The sequence below is a fragment of the Entelurus aequoreus genome, linkage group LG28, assembly GCF_033978785.1.
Source record: "Entelurus aequoreus isolate RoL-2023_Sb linkage group LG28, RoL_Eaeq_v1.1, whole genome shotgun sequence".
Lineage (NCBI taxonomy): Eukaryota > Metazoa > Chordata > Actinopteri > Syngnathiformes > Syngnathidae > Entelurus > Entelurus aequoreus.
Window position 1 is genome coordinate 10,450,284 of NC_084758.1, and position 23,093 is coordinate 10,473,376.

Here is a 23,093-nt window from a genome sequence, read left to right on the forward strand (position 1 = left end):
CACAGACTCTAGTATTTGGCTCTCTATTAGATGCGATGATTTTCCGTATTGGGACCATGATTTATGTCCTAATTTGTTCACTAGTCCTCGTATGGAAGCTACTTTTCCTTGTAGATGTCTCAAGAAGGGTAGAAATACAAGAACACCCACACACAATCTTGTATTTGTTACCTTCTTGAGACCGCTGGAAAATGTGTTACCAGTCTAATTTTAGACACCACAAATCTGAAACACAATTAAAGGACCTCTTAAACTGAAAAACATTTTGTAGGATACGACCATATTAGCTAGGTGCTAATATGGCTGCACCAAATGATAATATAAATACATTTAATAAAGTCAAATACAAATAAGGCAACAAGAGAAGTATCCTACACTTCTCTTTTGTAAAGTAAATCTGAACAGCCGATATGGGCATCTACATCTACTATATGATTTGCCTGAGAAGCTGGACAGGACAAAAAAGAACAAAAAAACAAAAAAAACATATTAGCTAGGTCAGGGGTCGGCAACCTTTACCACTCAAAGAGCCATTTTGGCAAGTTTCACAAATTAAAGAAAGTAATGGGAGCCACAAAAAAAAATTTAAATTTAAAATGAAAAACACTGCATACAAAGCTTAAATGCTTTGTGCTATGTTAACTAGGGGTCTCCGACACACGCACCGGCACGCACTTTAATGTGGAAATTTGATGTTAGTGCAGCCCGCGAGTTTTGAATGAATGGCGCTTGATAGCGTCATACTTGCCAACCCTCTCATTTTTCCCGGGAGACTCCCGAATATCAGAGCGTGATGACACTGCATTTGGCGCCCTCTACAGTCTGCCCTAACAGTGTACCTGCTCAACCACACGTAGAATGCAATTTCAGCTTGCTCACGTAAGTGACAGCAAGGCGTACTAACTCAGCAGCCACACATCTTACACTGACGGTACCAATACCCAGAATCCCATGCAGCCCTAACTCTTCCGCTCAACCAACGCACGGAGAGGGGAGGGGGGTTGATGTGTGGGGGGATTTGGTGGTAGCGGGGGTGTATAATGTAGACCGGAAGAGTTAGGGCTGCATGGGATTCTGGGTAATGGTTGTGTTGTGTTTATGTTGTGTTACGGTGGGATGTTCTCCAGAAATGTGTTTTTCATTCTTTTTTGGTGTGGGTTCACAGTGTGGCGCATATTTGTAACGTAACAATGTTAAAGTTACGTAAATACGTAATTTCCCGGGAGACTCCCGAATATCAGAGCGTGATGACACTGCATTTGGCGCCCTCTACAGTCTGCCCTAACAGTGTACCTGCTCAACCACACGTAGAATGCAATTTCAGCTTGCTCACGTAAGTGACAGCAATTACCGGGCAATTACCCAACGTCTGCGGGAGAAGAGAACAGTTCAGCTTTCTCAGCGCGCCACAAAAAAAAACCAAAAAAAAAAAAACCCCGGACTTGAACTAACAAGCTGATTGCAGATCTGCTGAGACAGCTTTGTGATCTCACCTGCGAGATCTCCTTCTGTGCCGGGAGACACAGTGCAGTCACAGTCTCTGGGTCACATCGTGTATTTTCAACACAAGAATAAAAGGAGACATAACTGTTAAAAGAAAGCCTAGTACTAAAAAAGAGACCATTTTGAACAAAGATAGAGGAATTTGCGGCAACTCATGCAAATCCAACCAATCCCCGCCAAATATGCACGCCCTCGCACATTTCGCACCATCAATTGTGTCTCAAATCCTCACCGCAACTCATCAAAGATTGTTTATTGTGTCGACCAAACAGGAACAACAACGTGTAACAATACATCAACGCTTTATTGCTCCAACTAAGGCTGAAACGATCGGTTACGTAAATACATCGACGCCGTTTTTGTGCGTCGACGCGTCGCATATTTACGTCACACTACCGTCATGGCGGACCGCAAAGTAGACGATGCGAGCGGTGCGAGCGAGGGGGGAAAAGCATGCCAAAAGTGGTCAAAAGTGTGGGAGTATTTCAATAAACGGCCTAATAATGTTGTTGTATGCACACTGTGTCGAGCGGAAATGGCCTATCATAGCAACACAACGGCTATGAACGAACATTTGAAAAGAAAACCATCAACTAGTCAATCGTCCGCGCGAGCATACGTTGTCATCATTACACAAAAACATGAATGTGTCATTTGTATCTGCTAGGGGTGTAACGGTACGTGTTTTGTATTGAACCGTTTCGGTACGGGGCTTTCGGTTCGGCACGGGGGTGTACCGAACGAGTTTCTAAGCTAAAGCTAACTTTAGCTGCTAAAGTCTTAACAAGCTGCTTTTGCCTCTGTCTCAGCACGCAGCATTGTCCCACCCACACAACCATCTGATTGGTACACACGAAGCATTATCAGCCAATCAGCAGTGCGTATTCAGAGCACATGTAGTCAGCGCTTCAGGGTGGAGCAGATAGGTGTTTAGCAGGTGAGCATCAGGCAGCGGACTCTCCCCAAATGATAATAAACACCTCCCAGTCAACTACTAGTAACATCACTATGAGCCCGTTGACCTTCTAGAAATATAAACTGCAGCTCAGCTCACTCGCAGTCCTGGCTTGAGGTGAAGCCACATCGACCCCTTCTGAGCGCCTATTTTCAGCTGCTGGGAATATTGTAAACAAGAAAAGAACCAGAGCATGTAGACATGCTAACCTTTCTTCATTACAACTGTTAGTCACTCACTGGAATGAGTAGAATTGGTTATTGTGTACTGTGTTGGACTGGATGTTTATTTTGCACATTTTAAAAGCAATACTTAATGTTTACAGTGCTCCAGAATATTTAGATTGGCACTTTTTTGTATTGGATGTTTATCTTTATTTTTGCACATTTTAGCAAATAAGCAATACTTTCACTTTTGTTGAAATGTTTACACTGTTGTTACAGAATATTTCGTTTTGCACTTTTTTGTATTGGATGTTTATCTTTATTTTTGCACATTTTAAAGCAAAATAAGCAATGCTTTTACTTTTGAAATGCTTATACTATTGCAGAATATTACGATTTGCACTGGATGTTGACTTTTATATTTGCACATTAAAAAGCAAATAAGCTACTTTTAATTTTGTTAAATGTTAAAAGTTTTAAATGTTTACATTGTTACAGAATATTTAGTCATGTTGTTGTCAATGTTGACTGAGTGGCCATACTTCTTTTTTTTTGTAAATAAAAGCCATGCCTTTTGAAAAAACGGGCCTACATTTATTTTTTCATCTTCATTTTCAATAAAAAAATAATCGGTAAAAGGAAAAATAATCTATAGATTAATCGAAAAAATAATCTATAGATTAACCGATTAATCAAAAAAATAATCTATAGATTAATTGATAGAAAAATAATCGTTAGCTGCAGCCTTAGCTCCAACGTAGCTTAGATCGACTACTACTTTGACTTCTGGGTAATGTAGTCCAGTGGTCCCAAACCTTTTTGTACTTGCGGAACCGGTCAAAGCTTGAAAATTTGTCCCACGGACCGGGGGGGGTAGTAATTTTTTATTTTTATTTTTTATTTTTTCTCATAAAGAAATACAATCATGTGTGCTTACGGACTGTATCCCTGCAGACTGTATTGCTGTATATTGATATATAATGTATATATTGTGTTTTTTAAGTTGATTTTAATTTAAAAAAAAAAAATAAAAAATGTAAATTTCGTTCATTTGTCTATTAAGTACATCAATAGTAAGGATGGTGTGTTCAAGTGTTTACCAAGTAAAATAATAGTGGGAGTGTTGCGTTCAAATGTCTACTAAGTACATCAATAGTAAGGATGGTGTGTTCAAGTGTTTACCAAGTAAAATAATAGTGTTGCATTCAAAAGTCTACTAAGTACATTAAAAGTAAGAATTTTGTGTTCAAATGTTTACCAAGTAAAACATAAACGAGAGTGTTGCATTCAAATGTCTACTAAGTAGATCAATAGTAAGAATGTTGCGTTCAAATGTTTACCAAGTAAAATAATAGTGGGAGTGTTGCGTTCAAATGTCTACTAAGTACACCAATAGTAAGGATGGTGTGTTCAAGTGTTTACCAAGTAAAATAATAATGTTGCATTCAAATGTTTACTACTAAGTACATTACAAGGAATGTTGTGTTCAAATGTTTACCAAGTAAAACACAAAGGAGAGTGTTGCGTTCAAATGTTTACCAAGTAAAACACAAACGAGAGTGTTGCGTTCAAATGTCTACTATGTAGATCAATAGTAAGAATGTTGTGTTCAAATGTTTACCAAGTAAAATAATAGTGGGAGTGTTGCGTTCAAATGTCTACTAAGTACATCAATAGTAAGGATGGTGTGTTCAAGTGTTTACCAAGTAAAATAATAATGTTGCATTCAAATGTCTACTACTAAGTACATTAAAAGGAATGTTGTGTTCAAATGTTTACCAGGTAAAACATAAACGAGAGTGTTGCGTTCAAATGTCTACTAAGTACATCAATAGTAAGAATGTTGTGTTCAAGTGTTTACCAAGTAAAACATAAACGAGAGTGTTGCGTTCAAATGTCTACTCAGTACATCAACAGTAAAAATGTTGCGTTCAAGTGTTTACCAAGTAAAACATAAACGAGAGTGTTGCGTTCAAATGTCTACTAAGAACATCAATAGTAAGAATGTCGTGTTCAAGTGTTTACCAAGTAAAATAATAGTGGGAGTGTTGCGTTCAAATGTCTACTAAGTACATCAATAGTAAGGATGGTGTGTTCAAGTGTTTACCAAGTAAAATAATAATGTCGCATTCAAATGTTTACTACTAAGTACATTAAAAGGAATGTTGTGTTCAAATGTTTACCAAGTAAAACATAAACGAGAGTGTTGCGTTCAAATGTCTACTAAGTACATCAATAGTAAAAATGTTGTGTTCAAGTGTTTACCAAGTAAAACATTAACAAGATTGTTGCGTTCAAATGTCTATTAAGTAGATCAATAGTAAGAATGTTGTGTTCAAGTGTTTACCATGTAAAATACTATTGGGAGTGTTGCGTTCAAATGTCTACTAAGTACATCAATAGTAAGGATGGTGTGTTCTAGTGTTTACCAAGTAAAACATAAAAGAAAGTGTTGTGTTCAAATGTTTACCATGTAAAATACTATTGGGAGTGTTGCGTTCAAATGTCTACTAAGTACATCAATAGTAAAAATGTTGTGTTCAAGTGTTTACCAAGTAAAACATTAACAAGATTGTTGCGTTCAAATGTCTATTAAGTACATCAATAGTAAGAATTTTGTGTTCAAGTGTTTACCATGTAAAATAATAGTGGGAGTGTTGCGTTCAAATGTCTACTAAGTAAATCAATAGTAAGGATGGTGTGTTCAAGTGTTTACCAAGTAAAATAATAGTGGGAGTGTTGCGTTCAAATGTCTACTAAGTACATCAATAGAAAGGATGGTGTGTTCAAGCGTTTACCAAGTAAAATAATAGTGTTGCATTCAAATGTCTACTAAGTACATTAAAAGTAAGAATGTTGTGTTCAAATGTTTACCAAGTAAAACATAAACGAGAGTGTTGCGTTCAAATGTCTACTAAGTACATCAATAGTAAGAATGTTGTGTTCAAGTGTTTACCAAGTAAAACACAAACGAGAGTGTTGCGATCAAATGTCTACTAAGTACATCAAGAGTAAAAATGTTGCGTTCAAGTGTTTACCAAGTAAAACATAAACGAGAGTGTTGCGTTCAAATGTCTACTAAGTAAATCAATAGTAAGGATGGTGTGTTCAAGTGTTTACCAAGTAAAATAATAGTGGGAGTGTTGCGTTCAAATGTCTACTAAGTACATCAATAGAAAGGATGGTGTGTTCAAGCGTTTACCAAGTAAAATAATAGTGTTGCATTCAAATGTCTACTAAGTACATTAAAAGTAAGAATGTTGTGTTCAAATGTTTACCAAGTAAAACATAAACGAGAGTGTTGCGTTCAAATGTCTACTAAGTACATCAATAGTAAGAATGTTGTGTTCAAGTGTTTACCAAGTAAAACACAAACGAGAGTGTTGCGATCAAATGTCTACTAAGTACATCAAGAGTAAAAATGTTGCGTTCAAGTGTTTACCAAGTAAAACATAAACGAGAGTGTTGCGTTCAAATGTCTACTAAGTACATCAATAGTAAAAATGTTGCGTTCAAGTGTTTACCAAGTAAAACATAAACGAGAGTGTTGCGTTCAAATGTCTACTAAGTACATCAATAGTAAGAATGTTGTGTTCAAGTGTTTACCAAGTAAAACATAAACGAGAGTGTTGCGTTCAAATGTCTACTAAGTACATCAATAGTAAAAATGTTGTGTTCAAGTGTTTACCAAGTAAAACATTAACAAGATTGTTGCGTTCAAATGTCTACTAAGTACATCAAATGTAAGGATGGTGTGTTCAAGTGTTTACCAAGTAAAATAATAGTGTTGCATTCAAATGTCTACTAAGTACATTAAAAGTAAGAATGTTGTGTTCAAATGTTTACCAAGTAAAACATAAACGAGAGTGTTGCATTCAAATGTCTACTAAGTAGATCAATAGTAAGAATGTTGCGTTCAAGGTTTTACCAAGTAAAACATTAACGAGATTGTTGCGTTCAAATGTGTATTAAGTACATCAATAGTAAGAATGTTGTGTTCAAGTGTTTACCAAGTAAAATAATAGTGGGAGTGTTGCGTTCAAATGTCTACTAAGTACATCAATAGTACGGATGGTGTGTTTATCAAGTAAAATAATAGTGTTGAATTCAAATGTCTATTAAGTACATTAAAAGTAAGAATGTTGTGTTCAAATGTTTACCAATTAAAACATAAACGAGAGTGTTGCGTTCAAATGTCTACTAAGTAGATCAATAGTAAGAATGTTGCGTTCAAGTGTTTACCAAGTAAAATAATAGTGGGAGTGTTGCGTTCAAATGTCTACTAAGTACATTAAAAGTAAGAATGTTGTGTTCAAATGTTTACCAAGTAAAACATAAACGAGAGTGTTGCATTCAAATGTCTACTAAGTAGATCAATAGTAAAAACGTTGTGTTCAAGTGTTTACCAAGTAAAACATAGACGGGAGTGTTGCGTTCAAATGTTTACTAAGTACATCAATAGTAAGGATGGTGTGTTCAAGTGTTTACCAAGTAAAATAATAATGTTGCATTCAAATGTCTACTACTAAGTACATTAAAAGGAATGTTGTGTTCAAATGTTTACCAAGTAAAACATAAACGAGAGTGTTGCGTTCGAATGTCTACTAAGTACATCAATAGTAAGAATGTTGTGTTCAAGTGTTTACCAAGTAAAACATAAACGAGAGTGTTGCGTTCAAATGTCTACTAAGTACATCAATAGTAAGGATGGTGTGTTCAAGTGTTTACCAAGTAAAATAATAGTGTTGCATTCAAATGTCTACTAAGTGCATTTAAAGTAAGAATGTTGTGTTCAAGTGTTTACCAAGTAAAACATTAACGAGAGTGTTGCGTTCAAATGTCTACTAAGTGCATCAATAGTAAGAATGTTGTGTTCAAGTGTTTACCAAGTAAAACATAAACGAGAGTGTTGCATTCAAATGTCTACTAAGTAGATCAATAGTAAGAATGTTGTGTTCAAGTGTTTACCAAGTAAAACATTAACGAGATTGTTGCGTTGAAATGTCTATCAAGTACATCAATAGTAAGAATGTTGTGTTCAAGTGTTTACCATGTAAAATAATAGTGGGAGTGTTGCGTTCAAATGTCTACTAAGTACATCAATAGTAAGGATGGTGTGTTCAAGTGTTTACCAAGTAAAATAATAGTGTTGCAATCAAATGTCTACTAAGTACATTAAAAGTAAGAATGTTGTGTTCAAGTGTTTACCAAGTAAAACATTAACGAGATTTTTGCGTTCAAATGTCTATTAAGTACATCAATAGTAAGAATGTTGCGTTCAAGTGTTAACAAGTAAAACATTAACGAGATTGTTGCGTTCAAATGTCTATTAAGTACATCAATAGTAAGAATGTTGCGTTGAAGTGTTTACCAAGTAAAACATAAACATGAGTGTTGCATTCAAATGTCTACTAAGTACATCAATAGTAAGAATGTTGTGTTCAAGTGTTAACAAGTAAAACATTAACGAGATTGTTGCGTTCAAATGTCTATTAAGTACATCAATAGTAAGAATGTTGCGTTGAAGTGTTTACCAAGTAAAACATAAACATGAGTGTTGCATTCAAATGTCTACTAAGTACATCAATAGTAAGAATGTTGTGTTCAAGTGTTTACCAAGTAAAATAATAGGATTGCATTCAAATGTCTACTAAGTGCATTAAAAGTAAGAATGTTGTGTTCAAGTGTTTACCAAGTAAAACATAAACAGGAGTGTTGCGTTCAAATGTCTATTAAGTACATCAAGAGTAAGGATGGTGTGTTCAAGTGTTTACCAAGTAAAATAATAGTGTTGCATTCAAATGTCTACTAAGTGCATTAAAAGCAAGAATGTTGTGTTCAAGTGTTTACCAAATAAAACATTAACGAGATTGTTGCGTTCAAATGTCTATTAAGTACATCAATAGTAAGAATGTTGCGTTCAAGTGTTCACCAAGTAAAACATAAACGAGAGATGTGATGTTCATGCACGGTTCATTTTATGCACCAGTAATAAAACATGGTAACACTTTAGTATGTGGAACATATTCACCATTAATTAGTTGCTTATTAACATGCAAATTAATAACATATTGGCTCCTAACTAGTCATTATTAAGTACTTATTAATGCCTTATTCGGCATGGCCTTATTATAACCCTAACCCTCTAACTCTGACCCTAACAAATAACTCTAAATTAAGTCTTTGTTACTTAGTATATGTTCCCCTAGTGTTCAAATAACACTAAATTAAGTCTTTGTTACTTAGAATATGTTCCCCATACTAAAGTGTTACCTAAAACATATAACTTTGTCTTGAATTTGAAAAAAAAAAAACATTTAATTTTTCACTAAAGAAGGGTTGAGTGAATGCGCATATGAAACTGGTGGGGTTCGGTACCTCCAACAAGGTTAAGAACCACTGCTCTAGCTGTCGATCTGGGATTTCCGGTTCATGAAATTGCAATTTGTTTCGTTTTCTGCTTTTTGTGTTTTCAGAAATGTTATGCAATTTTTGTTTTTTTGGAAGTAGCGTGACGTAGTCAGTTGAACATATACGCAAAGTTCCCTATTGTTTACAATGATGGCCGCATAAAGTGAGAGAGATTCAGACCGAGAAAGCGACAATTTCCCCATTAATTTGAGTGAGGATGAAAGATTTGTGGATGAGGAAAGTGCAAGTGAAGGACTAGTGGGGAGTTGAAGCTATTCACAATCACTCAGCCCAAAAGACAGTTCACCTAACCCAAGGTTCATAAAGCTTATATATTTTAAAAAAGTTGCGTACATACGCAAAAAAAAGTTGCGCACATACGGTCAAGCGATCAAATGTTTAGAAGCCAAAGCTGCATACTCACAGTAGCACGTCTGCGTCTTTGTCATCCAAATCAAAGTAATCCTGGTAAGAGTCTGTGTTGTCCCAGTTCTCTACAGGCGTCTGTGTATCGAAGTCAAAAGTCCTCCTGGTTAGAGTCTCTGTTATCCGAGTTCTTCCATCTTGACTGCATCTTTCGGGAATGTAAACAAAGAAGCGCCGGCTGTGTACTGTTGTTGCTGACTACGTTCGAAAAATACGTCCATTTCGCACCGACAACTTTCTTCTTTGCTTGCTCAGCTTCTTTCTCCATAATGCAATGAACATGATTGCAACAGATTCACGAACACAGATGTCCAGAATACTGTGGAATTATGAAATGAAAACAGAGCTTTTTCGTATTGGCTTCAATGTGGAAGGCATACCCGTGTTCGCCGGGCTACGTCACGCGCATACGTCATCCTCAGAGGCGTTTCGAACCGGAAGTTTAGCGGCAAATTTAAAATGTCACTTTATAAGTTAACCCGGCCGTATTGACATGTGTTATAATGTTAAGATTTCATCATTGATATATAAACTATCAGACTGCGTGGTCGGTAGTAGTGGGTTTCAGTAGGCCTTTAAAACTCTACTATGCAAAGCCAAAGCCATTTGTCAACAACACCCAGAAACGCCGCCAACTTCTCTGGGCCCGAGATCATCTAAGATGGACTGATGCAAAGTGGGAAAGTGTTCTGCGGTCGGACGAGTCCACATTTCAAATTGTTTTTGGAAATATTCGACATCGTGTCATCCGGACCAAAGGGGAAGCGAACCATCCAGACTGTTATCGACGCAAAGTGGAAAAGCCAGCATGTGTGATGGTATGGGGGTGTATTAGTGCCCAAGACATGGGTAACTTACACATCTGTGAAGGCACCATTAATGCTGAAAGGTACATACAGCTTTTGGAACAATATATGCTGCCATCTAAGCGCCGTCTTTTTTATTTCAGCAAGACAATGTCAAGCCACATTCAGCACGTAAAAAAAGAGTGCGGGTACTTTCCTGGCCCGCCTGCAGTCCAGACCTGTCTCCCATCGAAAATGTGTGGCGCATTATGAAGCGTAAAGTACGACAGCGGACTGTTGAACGACTGAAGCTCTACATAAAACAAGAATGGGAAAGAATTCCACTTTCAAAGCTTCAACAATTAGTTTCCTCAGTTCCCAATCGTTTACTGAGTGTTGTTAAAAGGAAAGGCCATGTAACACAGTGGTGAACATGCCCTTTCCCAACTACTTTGGCACGTGTTGCAGCCATGAAATTCTAAGTTAATTATTATTTGCAAAAAAAAATAAAGTTTATGAGTTTGAACATCAAATATGTTGTCTTTGTAGTGCATTCAATTGGATATGGGTTGAAAAGGATTTGCAAATCATTGTATTCCGTTTATATTTACATCTAACACAATTTCCCAGCTCATATGAATGTTGAAGGTTTTATAATTGCATTTGTTTTATAATGGTATTATCGTGTGCTATTTTGTTGCACTGATTAATAAATAAGAACAAAAACAAAAAAAAGAGTTATATTTGATGTCAAGCGACAAATACAAGTTTGTACACTTCTTTGTGTCGCCATGCAGCCTTGAACACGATTTCAGAGGGGGAAAAAAACAATTTTCAGCATCGCAACAAAGCCGCGTTGTTATCTTTGTGCCAACTGGTGTGAAATGTGAGGCGACTGACTGCCATGCGACTCTCTGCAGGTGGTCACGCACGAGGGTCTGACCAAGGACGTGGGCGAGTGCTCCTTGTTGGATCTGCTCAAATACAGCGACGAGGACGACGACCAGCGCCTGACGACGGAGGAATTTTACACCGCCTTCGGTAGGTTTGCATTGTGACTGTTTCCATGGATACCGATGACAGAATGGCAATAACATGACTTGAGGAACATCAATTAATTAATATTGATTCCTTGCTAACCAACTTACTGTCTATTGGTATGCATACTAGTGTTGTCCCCGTACCAATTGTTTGGTACCGGTACCAAAATATATTTTGATACTTTTCTGTAAAAAGGGGACCACAAAAAATGTCATTATTGGCTTTATTGTAACAAAAAATCTTAGAGTACATGAAACATATGTTTATTATTGTAATTTAGTCCTTAAATAAAATAGTGAACGTACTAGACAACTTGTCTTTTAGTAGTAAGTAAACAAACAAAGACTCCTAATTAGTCTGCTGACGTATGCAGTATCATTTATACACCTATTATATTGTACACATTATGAGGGACAAACTGTAAAAATGGATTATTAATCCACTTGTTCATTTACTGTTAATATCTGCTTATTTTCTCTTTTAACATGTTCTATCTACACTTCTGTTCAAATGTAATAATCACTTATTCTTCTCTTCTTTAATACTTTACATTAGTTTTGGACGATACCACACATTTAGGTATCGATCCGATACCAAGTAGTTACAGGATCATACATTGGTCGTATTCAAAGTGTTCAGGGATGTATTTACTGAGTTTATAAACATAATATGAATTTGAAAAAATGGAAAAAATATCAATGTAATCATAGTAGTATCGACTAGATACACTAGTGTACTTGGTATCATTACAGTGGATGTCAGATGTGGATCCACCCATGGCGTTTGTTTACATTGTGACGCCGGTGAGCTATTGTATCCTCCTACGGTTTGTAGTGAAGCATGTTTAGCTATTCCTCGTCCTCCAGTGATAATGCTACTTGTAAGAAACTTACTTACCAGAACTTTTTAGAGGGGTTATAGTACCAAACATTATACACACTATACTAATACCGGCATACCGTACAACCCTAATTCATACTAATAATGTTGGTGCTGATGAGCGAATAATTATTTATGGTCTGAAAGTAATTAATCAAATTAATCACCACGTCTACAGATCATATTTACCAAACTGTAAAACGCACCAGCTTATAAGCCCCACTCCAAAAATATTTTTTTCCGCAGACATTGTGAAACGACTGCACATCTGCAGTCTACACATATATCTTATGTGTGACTGCCATCATATTGCAGTCTACACGTATCTCTTATGTGTGACTGTCATCATATTGCAGTCTACATGTATCTCGTATGTGTGACTACCATCATATTGCAGTCTACATGTATCTCTTGTGTGCGACTGCCATCATATTGTAGTCTACACGTATCTCTTATGTGTGACTGCCATCATATTGCAGTCTACACGTATTTCTTATGTGCGACTGCCATCATATTGCAGTCTACACGTATCTCTTATGTGCGACTGCCATCATATTGCAGTCTACATGTATCTCGTATGTGTGACTACCATCATATTGCAGTCTACACGTATCTCTTGTGTGCGACTGCCATCATATTGTAGTCTACACGTATCTCTTATGTGTGACTGTCATCATATTGCAGTCTACATGTATCTCGTATGTGTGACTACCATCATATTGCAGTCTACACGTATCTCTTGTGTGCGACTGCCATCATATTGTAGTCTACACATATCTCTTATGTGTGACTGCCATCATATTGCAGTCTACACATATTTCTTATGTGCGACTGCCATCATATTGCAGTCTACACGTATCTCTTATGTGCGACTGCCATCATATTGCAGTCTACACGTATCTCTTATGTGCGACTGCCATCATATTGCAGTCTACATGTATCTCGTATGTGTGACTACCATCATATTGCAGTCTACACGTATCTCTTGTGTGCGACTGCCATCATATTGTAGACTACACGTATCTCTTATGTGTGACTGTCATCATATTGCAGTCTACATGTATCTCGTATGTGTGACTACCATCATATTGCAGTCTACACGTATCTCTTGTGTGCGACTGCCATCATATTGTAGTCTACACGTATCTCTTATGTGTGACTGCCATCATATTGCAGTCTACACGTATTTCTTATGTGCGACTGCCATCATATTGCAGTCTACACGTATCTCTTATGTGCGACTGCCATCATATTGCAGTCTACATGTATCTCGTATGTGTGACTACCATCATATTGCAGTCTACACGTATCTCTTGTGTGCGACTGCCATCGTATTGTAGTCTACACGTATCTGTTATGTGCGACTGCCATCATATTGCAGTCTACATGTATCTCGTATGTGTGACTACCATCATATTGCAGTCTACACGTATCTCTTATGTGCGACTGCCATCATATTGCAGTCTACATGTATCTCGTATGTGTGACTACCATCATATTGCAGTTTACACATATCTCTTATGTGCGACTGCCATCATATTGCAGTCTACACGTATCTCTTATGTGTGACTGCCATCATATTGCAGTCTACATATATGTCTTATGTGTGACTGCCATCATATTGCAGTCCACACATATCTCTTATGTGTGACTGCCATCATATTGCAGTCTACACATATCTCTTATGTGTGACTGCCATCATATTGCAGTCTACACGTTTCTCTTATGTGTGACTGCCATCATATTGCAGTCTACATGTATCTCGTATGTGTGACTACCATCATATTGCAGTCTACACGTATCTCTTATGTGTGACTGCCATCATATTGCAGTCTACACGTATTTCTTATGTGCGACTGCCATCATATTGCAGTCTACACGTATCTCTTATGTGCGACTGCCATCATATTGCAGTCTACATGTATCTCGTATGTGTGACTACCATCATATTGCAGTCTACACGTATCTCTTGTGTGCGACTGCCATCATATTGTAGTCTACACGTATCTCTTATGTGTGACTGCCATCATATTGCAGTCTACACGTATTTCTTATGTGCGACTGCCATCATATTGCAGTCTACACGTATCTCTTATGTGCGACTGCCATCATATTGCAGTCTACATGTATCTCGTATGTGTGACTACCATCATATTGCAGTCTACACGTATCTCTTGTGTGCGACTGCCATCATATTGTAGTCTACACGTATCTCTTATGTGTGACTGCCATCATATTGCAGTCTACACATATTTCTTATGTGCGACTGCCATCATATTGCAGTCTACATGTATCTCGTATGTGTGACTACCATCATATTGCAGTCTACACGTATCTCTTGTGTGCGACTGCCATCATATTGTAGTCTACACGTATCTCTTATGTGTGACTGCCATCATATTGCAGTCTACACGTATTTCTTATGTGCGACTGCCATCATATTGCAGTCTACACGTATCTCTTATGTGCGACTGCCATCATATTGCAGTCTACATGTATCTCGTATGTGTGACTACCATCATATTGCAGTCTACACGTATCTCTTGTGTGCGACTGCCATCATATTGTAGTCTACACGTATCTCTTATGTGCGACTGCCATCATATTGCAGTCTACATGTATCTCGTATGTGTGACTACCATCATATTGCAGTCTACACGAATCTCTTGTGTGCGACTGCCATCATATTGCAGTCTACACGTATCTCTTATGTGTGACTGCCATCATATTGCAGTCTACACGTATCTCTTGTGTGCGACTGCCATCATATTGTAGTCTACACGTATCTCTTATGTGTGACTGTCATCATATTGCAGTCTACATGTATCTCGTATGTGTGACTACCATCATATTGCAGTCTACACGTATCTCTTGTGTGCGACTGCCATCATATTGTAGTCTACACATATCTCTTATGTGTGACTGCCATCATATTGCAGTCTACACATATTTCTTATGTGCGACTGCCATCATATTGCAGTCTACACGTATCTCTTATGTGCGACTGCCATCATATTGCAGTCTACACGTATCTCTTATGTGCGACTGCCATCATATTGCAGTCTACATGTATCTCGTATGTGTGACTACCATCATATTGCAGTCTACACGTATCTCTTGTGTGCGACTGCCATCATATTGTAGACTACACGTATCTCTTATGTGTGACTGTCATCATATTGCAGTCTACATGTATCTCGTATGTGTGACTACCATCATATTGCAGTCTACACGTATCTCTTGTGTGCGACTGCCATCATATTGTAGTCTACACGTATCTCTTATGTGTGACTGCCATCATATTGCAGTCTACACGTATTTCTTATGTGCGACTGCCATCATATTGCAGTCTACACATATCTCTTATGTGCGACTGCCATCATATTGCAGTCTACATGTATCTCGTATGTGTGACTACCATCATATTGCAGTCTACACGTATCTCTTGTGTGCGACTGCCATCATATTGTAGTCTACACGTATCTCTTATGTGCGACTGCCATCATATTGCAGTCTACATGTATCTCGTATGTGTGACTACCATCATATTGCAGTCTACACGTATCTCTTATGTGCGACTGCCATCATATTGCAGTCTACATGTATCTCGTATGTGTGACTACCATCATATTGCAGTTTACACATATCTCTTATGTGCGACTGCCATCATATTGCAGTCTACACGTATCTCTTATGTGTGACTGCCATCATATTGCAGTCTACATATATGTCTTATGTGTGACTGCCATCATATTGCAGTCCACACATATCTCTTATGTGTGACTGCCATCATATTGCAGTCTACACATATCTCTTATGTGTGACTGCCATCATATTGCAGTCTACACGTTTCTCTTATGTGTGACTGCCATCATATTGCAGTCTACATGTATCTCGTATGTGTGACTACCATCATATTGCAGTCTACACGTATCTCTTATGTGTGACTGCCATCATATTGCAGTCTACACGTATTTCTTATGTGCGACTGCCATCATATTGCAGTCTACATGTATCTCGTATGTGTGACTACCATCATATTGCAGTCTACACGTATCTCTTGTGTGCGACTGCCATCATATTGTAGTCTACACGTATCTCTTATGTGTGACTGCCATCATATTGCAGTCTACACGTATTTCTTATGTGCGACTGCCATCATATTGCAGTCTACACGTATCTCTTATGTGCGACTGCCATCATATTGCAGTCTACATGTATCTCGTATGTGTGACTACCATCATATTGCAGTCTACACGTATCTCTTGTGTGCGACTGCCATCATATTGTAGTCTACACGTATCTCTTATGTGTGACTGCCATCATATTGCAGTCTACACATATTTCTTATGTGCGACTGCCATCATATTGCAGTCTACACGTATCTCTTATGTGCGACTGCCATCATATTGCAGTCTACATGTATCTCGTATGTGTGACTACCATCATATTGCAGTCTACACGTATCTCTTGTGTGCGACTGCCATCATATTGTAGTCTACACGTATCTCTTATGTGTGACTGCCATCATATTGCAGTCTACACGTATTTCTTATGTGCGACTGCCATCATATTGCAGTCTACACGTATCTCTTATGTGCGACTGCCATCATATTGCAGTCTACATGTATCTCGTATGTGTGACTACCATCATATTGCAGTCTACACGTATCTCTTGTGTGCGACTGCCATCATATTGTAGTCTACACGTATCTCTTATGTGTGACTGCCATCATATTGCAGTCTACACGTATTTCTTATGTGCGACTGCCATCATATTGCAGTCTACACGTATCTCTTATGTGCGACTGCCATCATATTGCAGTCTACATGTATCTCGTATGTGTGACTACCATCATATTGCAGTCTACACGTATCTCTTGTGTGCGACTGCCATCATATTGTAGTCTACATGTATCTCTTATGTGCGACTGCCATCATATTGCAGTCTACACGAATCTCTTGTGTGCGACTGCCATCATATTGCAGTCTACACGTATCTCTTATGTGTGACTGCCATCATATTGCAGTCTACGCGTATCTCTCATGTGCGACTGCCATCATATTGCAGTCTACACGTATCTCTTATGTGTGACTGCCATCATATTGCAGTCTACACGTATCTCTTATGTGCGACTGCCATCATATTGCAGTCTACACGTATCTCTTATGTGCGACTGCCATCATATTGCAGTCTACACGTATCTCTTATGTGTGACTGCCATCATATTGCAGTCTACACGTATCTCTTATGTTTGACTGCCATCATATTGCAGTCTACACGTATCTCTTATGTGCGACTGCCATCATATTGCAGTCTGCACGTATCTCTTATGTGTGACTGCTATCATATTGCAGTCTGCACGTATCTCTTATGTGCGACTGCCATCATATTGCAGTCTGCACGTATCTCTTATGTGTGACTGCTATCATATTGCAGTCTGCACATATCTCTTATGTGTGACCGCCATCATATTGCAGTCTACACGTATCTCTTATGTGCGACTGCCATCATATTGCAGTCTACACGTATCTCGTATGTGTGACTGCCATCATATTGCAGTCTGCACGTATCTTTTATGTTTGACTGCCATCATATTGCAGTCTACACGGATCTCTTATGTGCGACTGCCATCATATTGCAGTCTGCACGTATCTCTTATGTGTGACTGCTATCATATTGCAGTCTGCACATATCTCTTATGTGTGACCGCCATCATATTGCAGTCTACACGTATCTCTTATGTGTGACTGCCATCATATTGCAGTCTACACGTATCTCTTATGTTTGACTGCCATCATATTGCAGTCTACACGTATCTCTTGTGTGTGACTGCCATCATATTGCAGTCTACACGTATCTCTTGTGTTTGACTGCCATCATATTGCAGTCTACACGTATCTCTTATGTGTGACTGCTATTATATTGCAGTCTACGCGTGTCTCTTATGTGTGACTGCCATCATATTGCAGTCTACACGTATCTCTTATGTGTGACTGCCATCATATTGCAGTCTAAACGTATCTCCTATGTGTGACTGCCATCATATTGCAGTCTACATATATGTCTTATGTGTGACTGCCATCATATTGCAGTCTACACATATTTCTTATGTGTGACTGCCATCATATTGCAGTCTACACATATCTCTTATGTGTGACTGCCATCATATTGCAGTCTACACGTATTTCTTATGTGCGACTGCCATCATATTGCAGTCTACACGTATCTCTTATGTGTGACTGCCATCATATTGCAGTCTACACGTATCTCTTATGTGTGACTGCTATTATATTGCAGTCTACGCGTGTCTCTTATGTGTGACTGCCATCATATTGCAGTCTACACGTATCTCTTATGTGTGACTGCCATCATATTGCAGTCTACACGTATCTCTTATGTGTGACTGCCATCATATTGCAGTCTACACGTATCTCTTATGTGTGACTGCCATCATATTGCAGTCTACCCGTATCTCTTATGTGTGACTGCCATCATATTGCAGTCTACACGTATTTCTTATGTGCGACTGCCATCATATTGCAGTGTACACGTATCTCTTATGTGCGACTGCCATCATATTGCAGTCTACATGTATCTCGTATGTGTGACTACCATCATATTGCAGTCTACACGTATCTCTTGTGTGCGACTGCCATCATATTGCAGTCTACACGTATCTCTTATGTGTGACTGCCATCATATTGCAGTCTACGCGTATCTCTTATGTGTGACTGCCATCATATTGCAGTCTACGCGTATCTCTTATGTGTGACTGCCATCATATTGCAGTCTACACGTATCTCTTATGTGTGACTGCCATCATATTGCAGTCTACGCGTATCTCTTATGTGTGACTGCCATCATATTGCAGTCTACATATATGTCTTATGTGTGACTGCCATCATATTGCAGTCTACACATATCTCTTATGTGTGACTGCCATCATATTGCAGTCTACACATATCTCTTATGTGGGACTGCCATCATATTGCAGTCTACACGTATTTCTTATGTGCGACTGCCATCATATTGCAGTCTACACGTATATCTTATGTGTGACTGCCATCATATTGCAGTCTACACGTATCTCTTATGTGTGACTGCCATCATATTGCAGTCTACATATATGTCTTATGTGTGACTGCCATCATATTGCAGTCTACACATATCTCTTATGTGTGACTGCCATCATATTGCAGTCTGCACGTATCTCTTATGTGTGACTGCTATCATATTGCAGTCTGCACATATCTCTTATGTGTGACCGCCATCATATTGCAGTCTACACGTATCTCTTATGTGTGACTGCCATCATATTGCAGTCTACCCGTATCTCTTATGTGTGACTGCCATCATATAACAGTCTACACGTATCTCTTATGTGTGACTGCCATCATATTGCAGTCTACATATATGTCTTATGTGTGACTGCCATCATATTGCAGTCTACACATATCTCTTATGTGTGACTGCCATCATATTGCAGTCTACACATATCTCTTATGTGTGACTGCCATCATAGTGCAGTCTGCACGTATCTCTTATGTGTGACTGCCATCATGTTGCAGTCTACACGTATCTCTTATGTGTGACTGCCATCATGTTGCAGTCTACACGTATCTCTTCTGTGTGACTGCCATCATATTGCAGTCTACATGTATATCTTATTTGTGACTCATCATTTTACCATGTACCAAATAAAATAGCTTTGAGGTCGGTAAGCACAACCAAAATGATTCCGTAATGTCGAGTTTTGAGAAAATGAAAGGATTTTAAGTGCGCCTTATAGTCTGAAAAATACGCTAACCTTGCCTCATTATATTACATGTAGGCTACATTTCTTCTCGGGTCAAAGTTAGAAAGCGAACTTGGAAGTGAGAAGCGCTTGTTTAGTCCACCAGGACGTGCCAAAGCGAGCGGGTCACATCAAGTCATTAGAGGAGGCGCCGCCAGGTGTTCTGCTGCAGCAAACAGGCGTGCACCAGTTTTCCTTTTTTGTTCCCCGCTGGTTTCTTTCATGATCCTTCCTGGTGTGACATTTGCAGCAGGTTCAATATCTTCACACGGGATCTCCCGTGACATTTGGCGGGCGTGACACTTTTAACGGGGGGAGGGGGGGTTCTGGCAAGGCATCCCCTTCATCTCGTCGGAGAGGCGACGCAGCAGGCGACGCAAAGTTGCGGCGGCATAATGGCAACATGAAGGCGGGAGCGGGGCGTGGGTGCAAAGCTCTTTTGGGGGGGATCAAACCCCAACCAATCTGGGGGAGGCGCCGCGTCGCCTTGGAGGGACCACTTCCTCCTTTTCATCTTCCCGTTTCCAGCTCAACTCCTCACAAGAAAGAGGGAACAACCTTAATGAGATCAGCTCGCCGTGTGCTACATTCTTATTTAGCAACGCCCGCGCGAGCTGCGCCCATGCATAAATCATCTGAGAAGAAGTTCAAGCACCTGCTTGGACTTTTTCCAACGACTCATCAAGAGTTTTCATGGGAAGTGGAGTCGTTGCACCTGGGGGTGGGGGGGGCATGGCGCTCTCGATGGATGATAAGACGGCGCCAATGGAAAGACAGAGAGGGCGAATCGGGTCACAAACCCACTTACTCCCGAGACGAGGAACTCTGGTAAATCAGAGTCGGGAACATTGGCACCAGTCCACGGTCAGGAAGAACCAAAAAGACTTCAACATTTAAACCAGGGGTCACCAACGCGGTGCCCGCGGGCACCAGGTAGCCCGTAAGGACCAGATGAGTAGCCCGCCGGCCTGTTCTAAAAATAGCTCAAATAGCAGCACTTACCAGAGAGCTGCCTCTATTTTTTAAATTGTATTTATTTACTAGCAAGCTGGTCTCGCTTTGCCCAACATTTTTAATTCTAAGAGAGACAAAACTCAAATAGAATTTGAAAATCCAAGAAAATGTTTGAAAGACTTGGTCTTCACTTGTTTAAATAAATTCATTATTTTTTTTACTTTGCTTCTTATAACTTTCAGAAAGACAATTTTAGAGAAAAAATACAACATTAAAAATGATTTTAGGATTTTTAAACACATATACCTTTTTACCTTTTAAATTCCTTCCTCTTCTTTCCTGACAATTTAAATCAATGTTCAAGTACATTTATTTTTTTTATTGTAAAGAATAATAAATACATTTTAATTTAATTCTTCATTTTAGCTTCTGTTTTTTCGACGAAGAATATTTGTGAAATATTTCTTCAAACTTATTATGATTAAAATGCAAAAAAAATATTCTGGCAAATTTAGAAAATCTGTAGAATCAAATTTAAATCTTATTTCAAAGTCTTTTGAATTTCTCTTAAAATTTTTGTTCTGGAAAATCTAGAAGAAATAATCATTTGTCTTTGTTAGAAATATAGCTTGGTCCAATTTGTTATATATTCTAACAAAGTGTAGATTGGATTTTAAACTTATTTAAAACATGTCATCAAAATTCTAAAATTAATCTTAATCTGGAAAAATTTGTAATTCTTTTTTTAATTTTTTCAAAAAGATTCGAATTACCGTAATTTCCGGACTATAAGCCGCACCTGACTATAAGCCGCACCAGCTAAATTTAGGGGGGAATACAGATTGCTCCATATATAAGCCGCACCCGACTATAAGCCGCAGGGTTTTGATGTGTAATTAGCGTAGTATGTAGGGGTTCCTGCTACCACGGAGGGGATTGTCGGGACAGAGATGACTGTTTGGGAACGCAAAGCGTCCCATTTATCAACAATAAATCTGTCAATCATTCAATCAAACTTTCACATCTTTGACATGGCGAACAGCATTTGTGCAGAGTACAAATAATACAACAGTGCAAAGTAATACAAAGTGCTCGCCTGTACGTTATCAAAATAACCAGCCTACCGGTATATGAAAAGTCAGTCTTTAATCATTGTGTCATCGTCTTCCTCCTGCGTACTAAAACCACTGAAATCCTCTTCGTCGGGGTCGGAGAAGAACAGGCCATAAATAAGCCGCACCCTTGTATAAGCCGCAGGGACCAGAACGAGGGGAAAAAGTAGCGGCTTATAGTCCGGAAATTACGGTAGCTAGTTTTTCTCTTCTTTTTTTTGGTTGAATTTTGAATTTTAAAGAGTCGAAATTGAAGATAAACTATGTTTCAAAATTTAATTGTCATTTTTTTTCTTGTTTTCTCCTCTTTTAAAACATTCAGTTAAGTGTAAATATCATTAATTATTAATAATAACATAGAGTTAAAGGTAAATTGAGCAAATTGGCTATTTCTGGCAATTTATTGAAGTGTGTATCAAACTGGTAGCCCTTCGCATTAATCACTACCCAAGAAGTAGCTCTTGCTTTCAAAAAGGTTGGTGACCCCTGATTTAAACTGTATCGTTGGGTTGTACGTAGGGGTGTAACGGTACACACAAATGTCGGTTCGGTACGTACCTCGGTTTAGAGGTCACGGTTCGGTTCATTTTCGGTACAATAAGAAAACAACAAAATATACACTACCGTTCAAAAGTTTGGGGTCACCCAAACAATTTTGTGGAATAGCCATTTCTAAGAACAAGAATAGACTGTCGCGTTTCAGATGAAAGTTCTCTTTTTCTGGACATTTTGAGCGTTTAATTGACCCCACAAACGTGATGCTCCAGAAACTCAATCTGCTCAAAGGAAGGTCAGTTTTGTAGCTTCTGTAACGAGCTAAACTGTTTTCAGATGTGTGAACATGATTGCACAAGGGTTTTCTAATCGTCAATTAGCCTTCTGAGCCAATGAGCAAACACATTGTACCATTAGAACACTGGCGTGATAGTTGCTGGAAATGGGCCTCTATACACCTATGTAGATATTGCACCAAAAAGCAGACATTTGCAGCTAGAATAGTCATTTACCACATTAGCAATGTATAGAGCAGGGGTGTCAAACGTACGGCCCGAGGGCCGGATCAG

General features: G+C 38.6%; 1 protein-coding gene across 1 annotated transcript in view; it reads left to right on the top strand.

Moving 5' to 3' along the window:
• fstl5 (follistatin-like 5) overlaps positions 1-23,093 on the top strand; it is a 336,564-nt gene that overhangs the window by 81,825 nt on the left and 231,646 nt on the right. Inside the window, exon 4 of the mRNA XM_062039647.1 lies at positions 11,165-11,285. Coding sequence (XP_061895631.1) covers positions 11,165-11,285 — 121 coding nt within the window. The remainder of the gene's footprint in view (positions 1-11,164; positions 11,286-23,093) is intronic.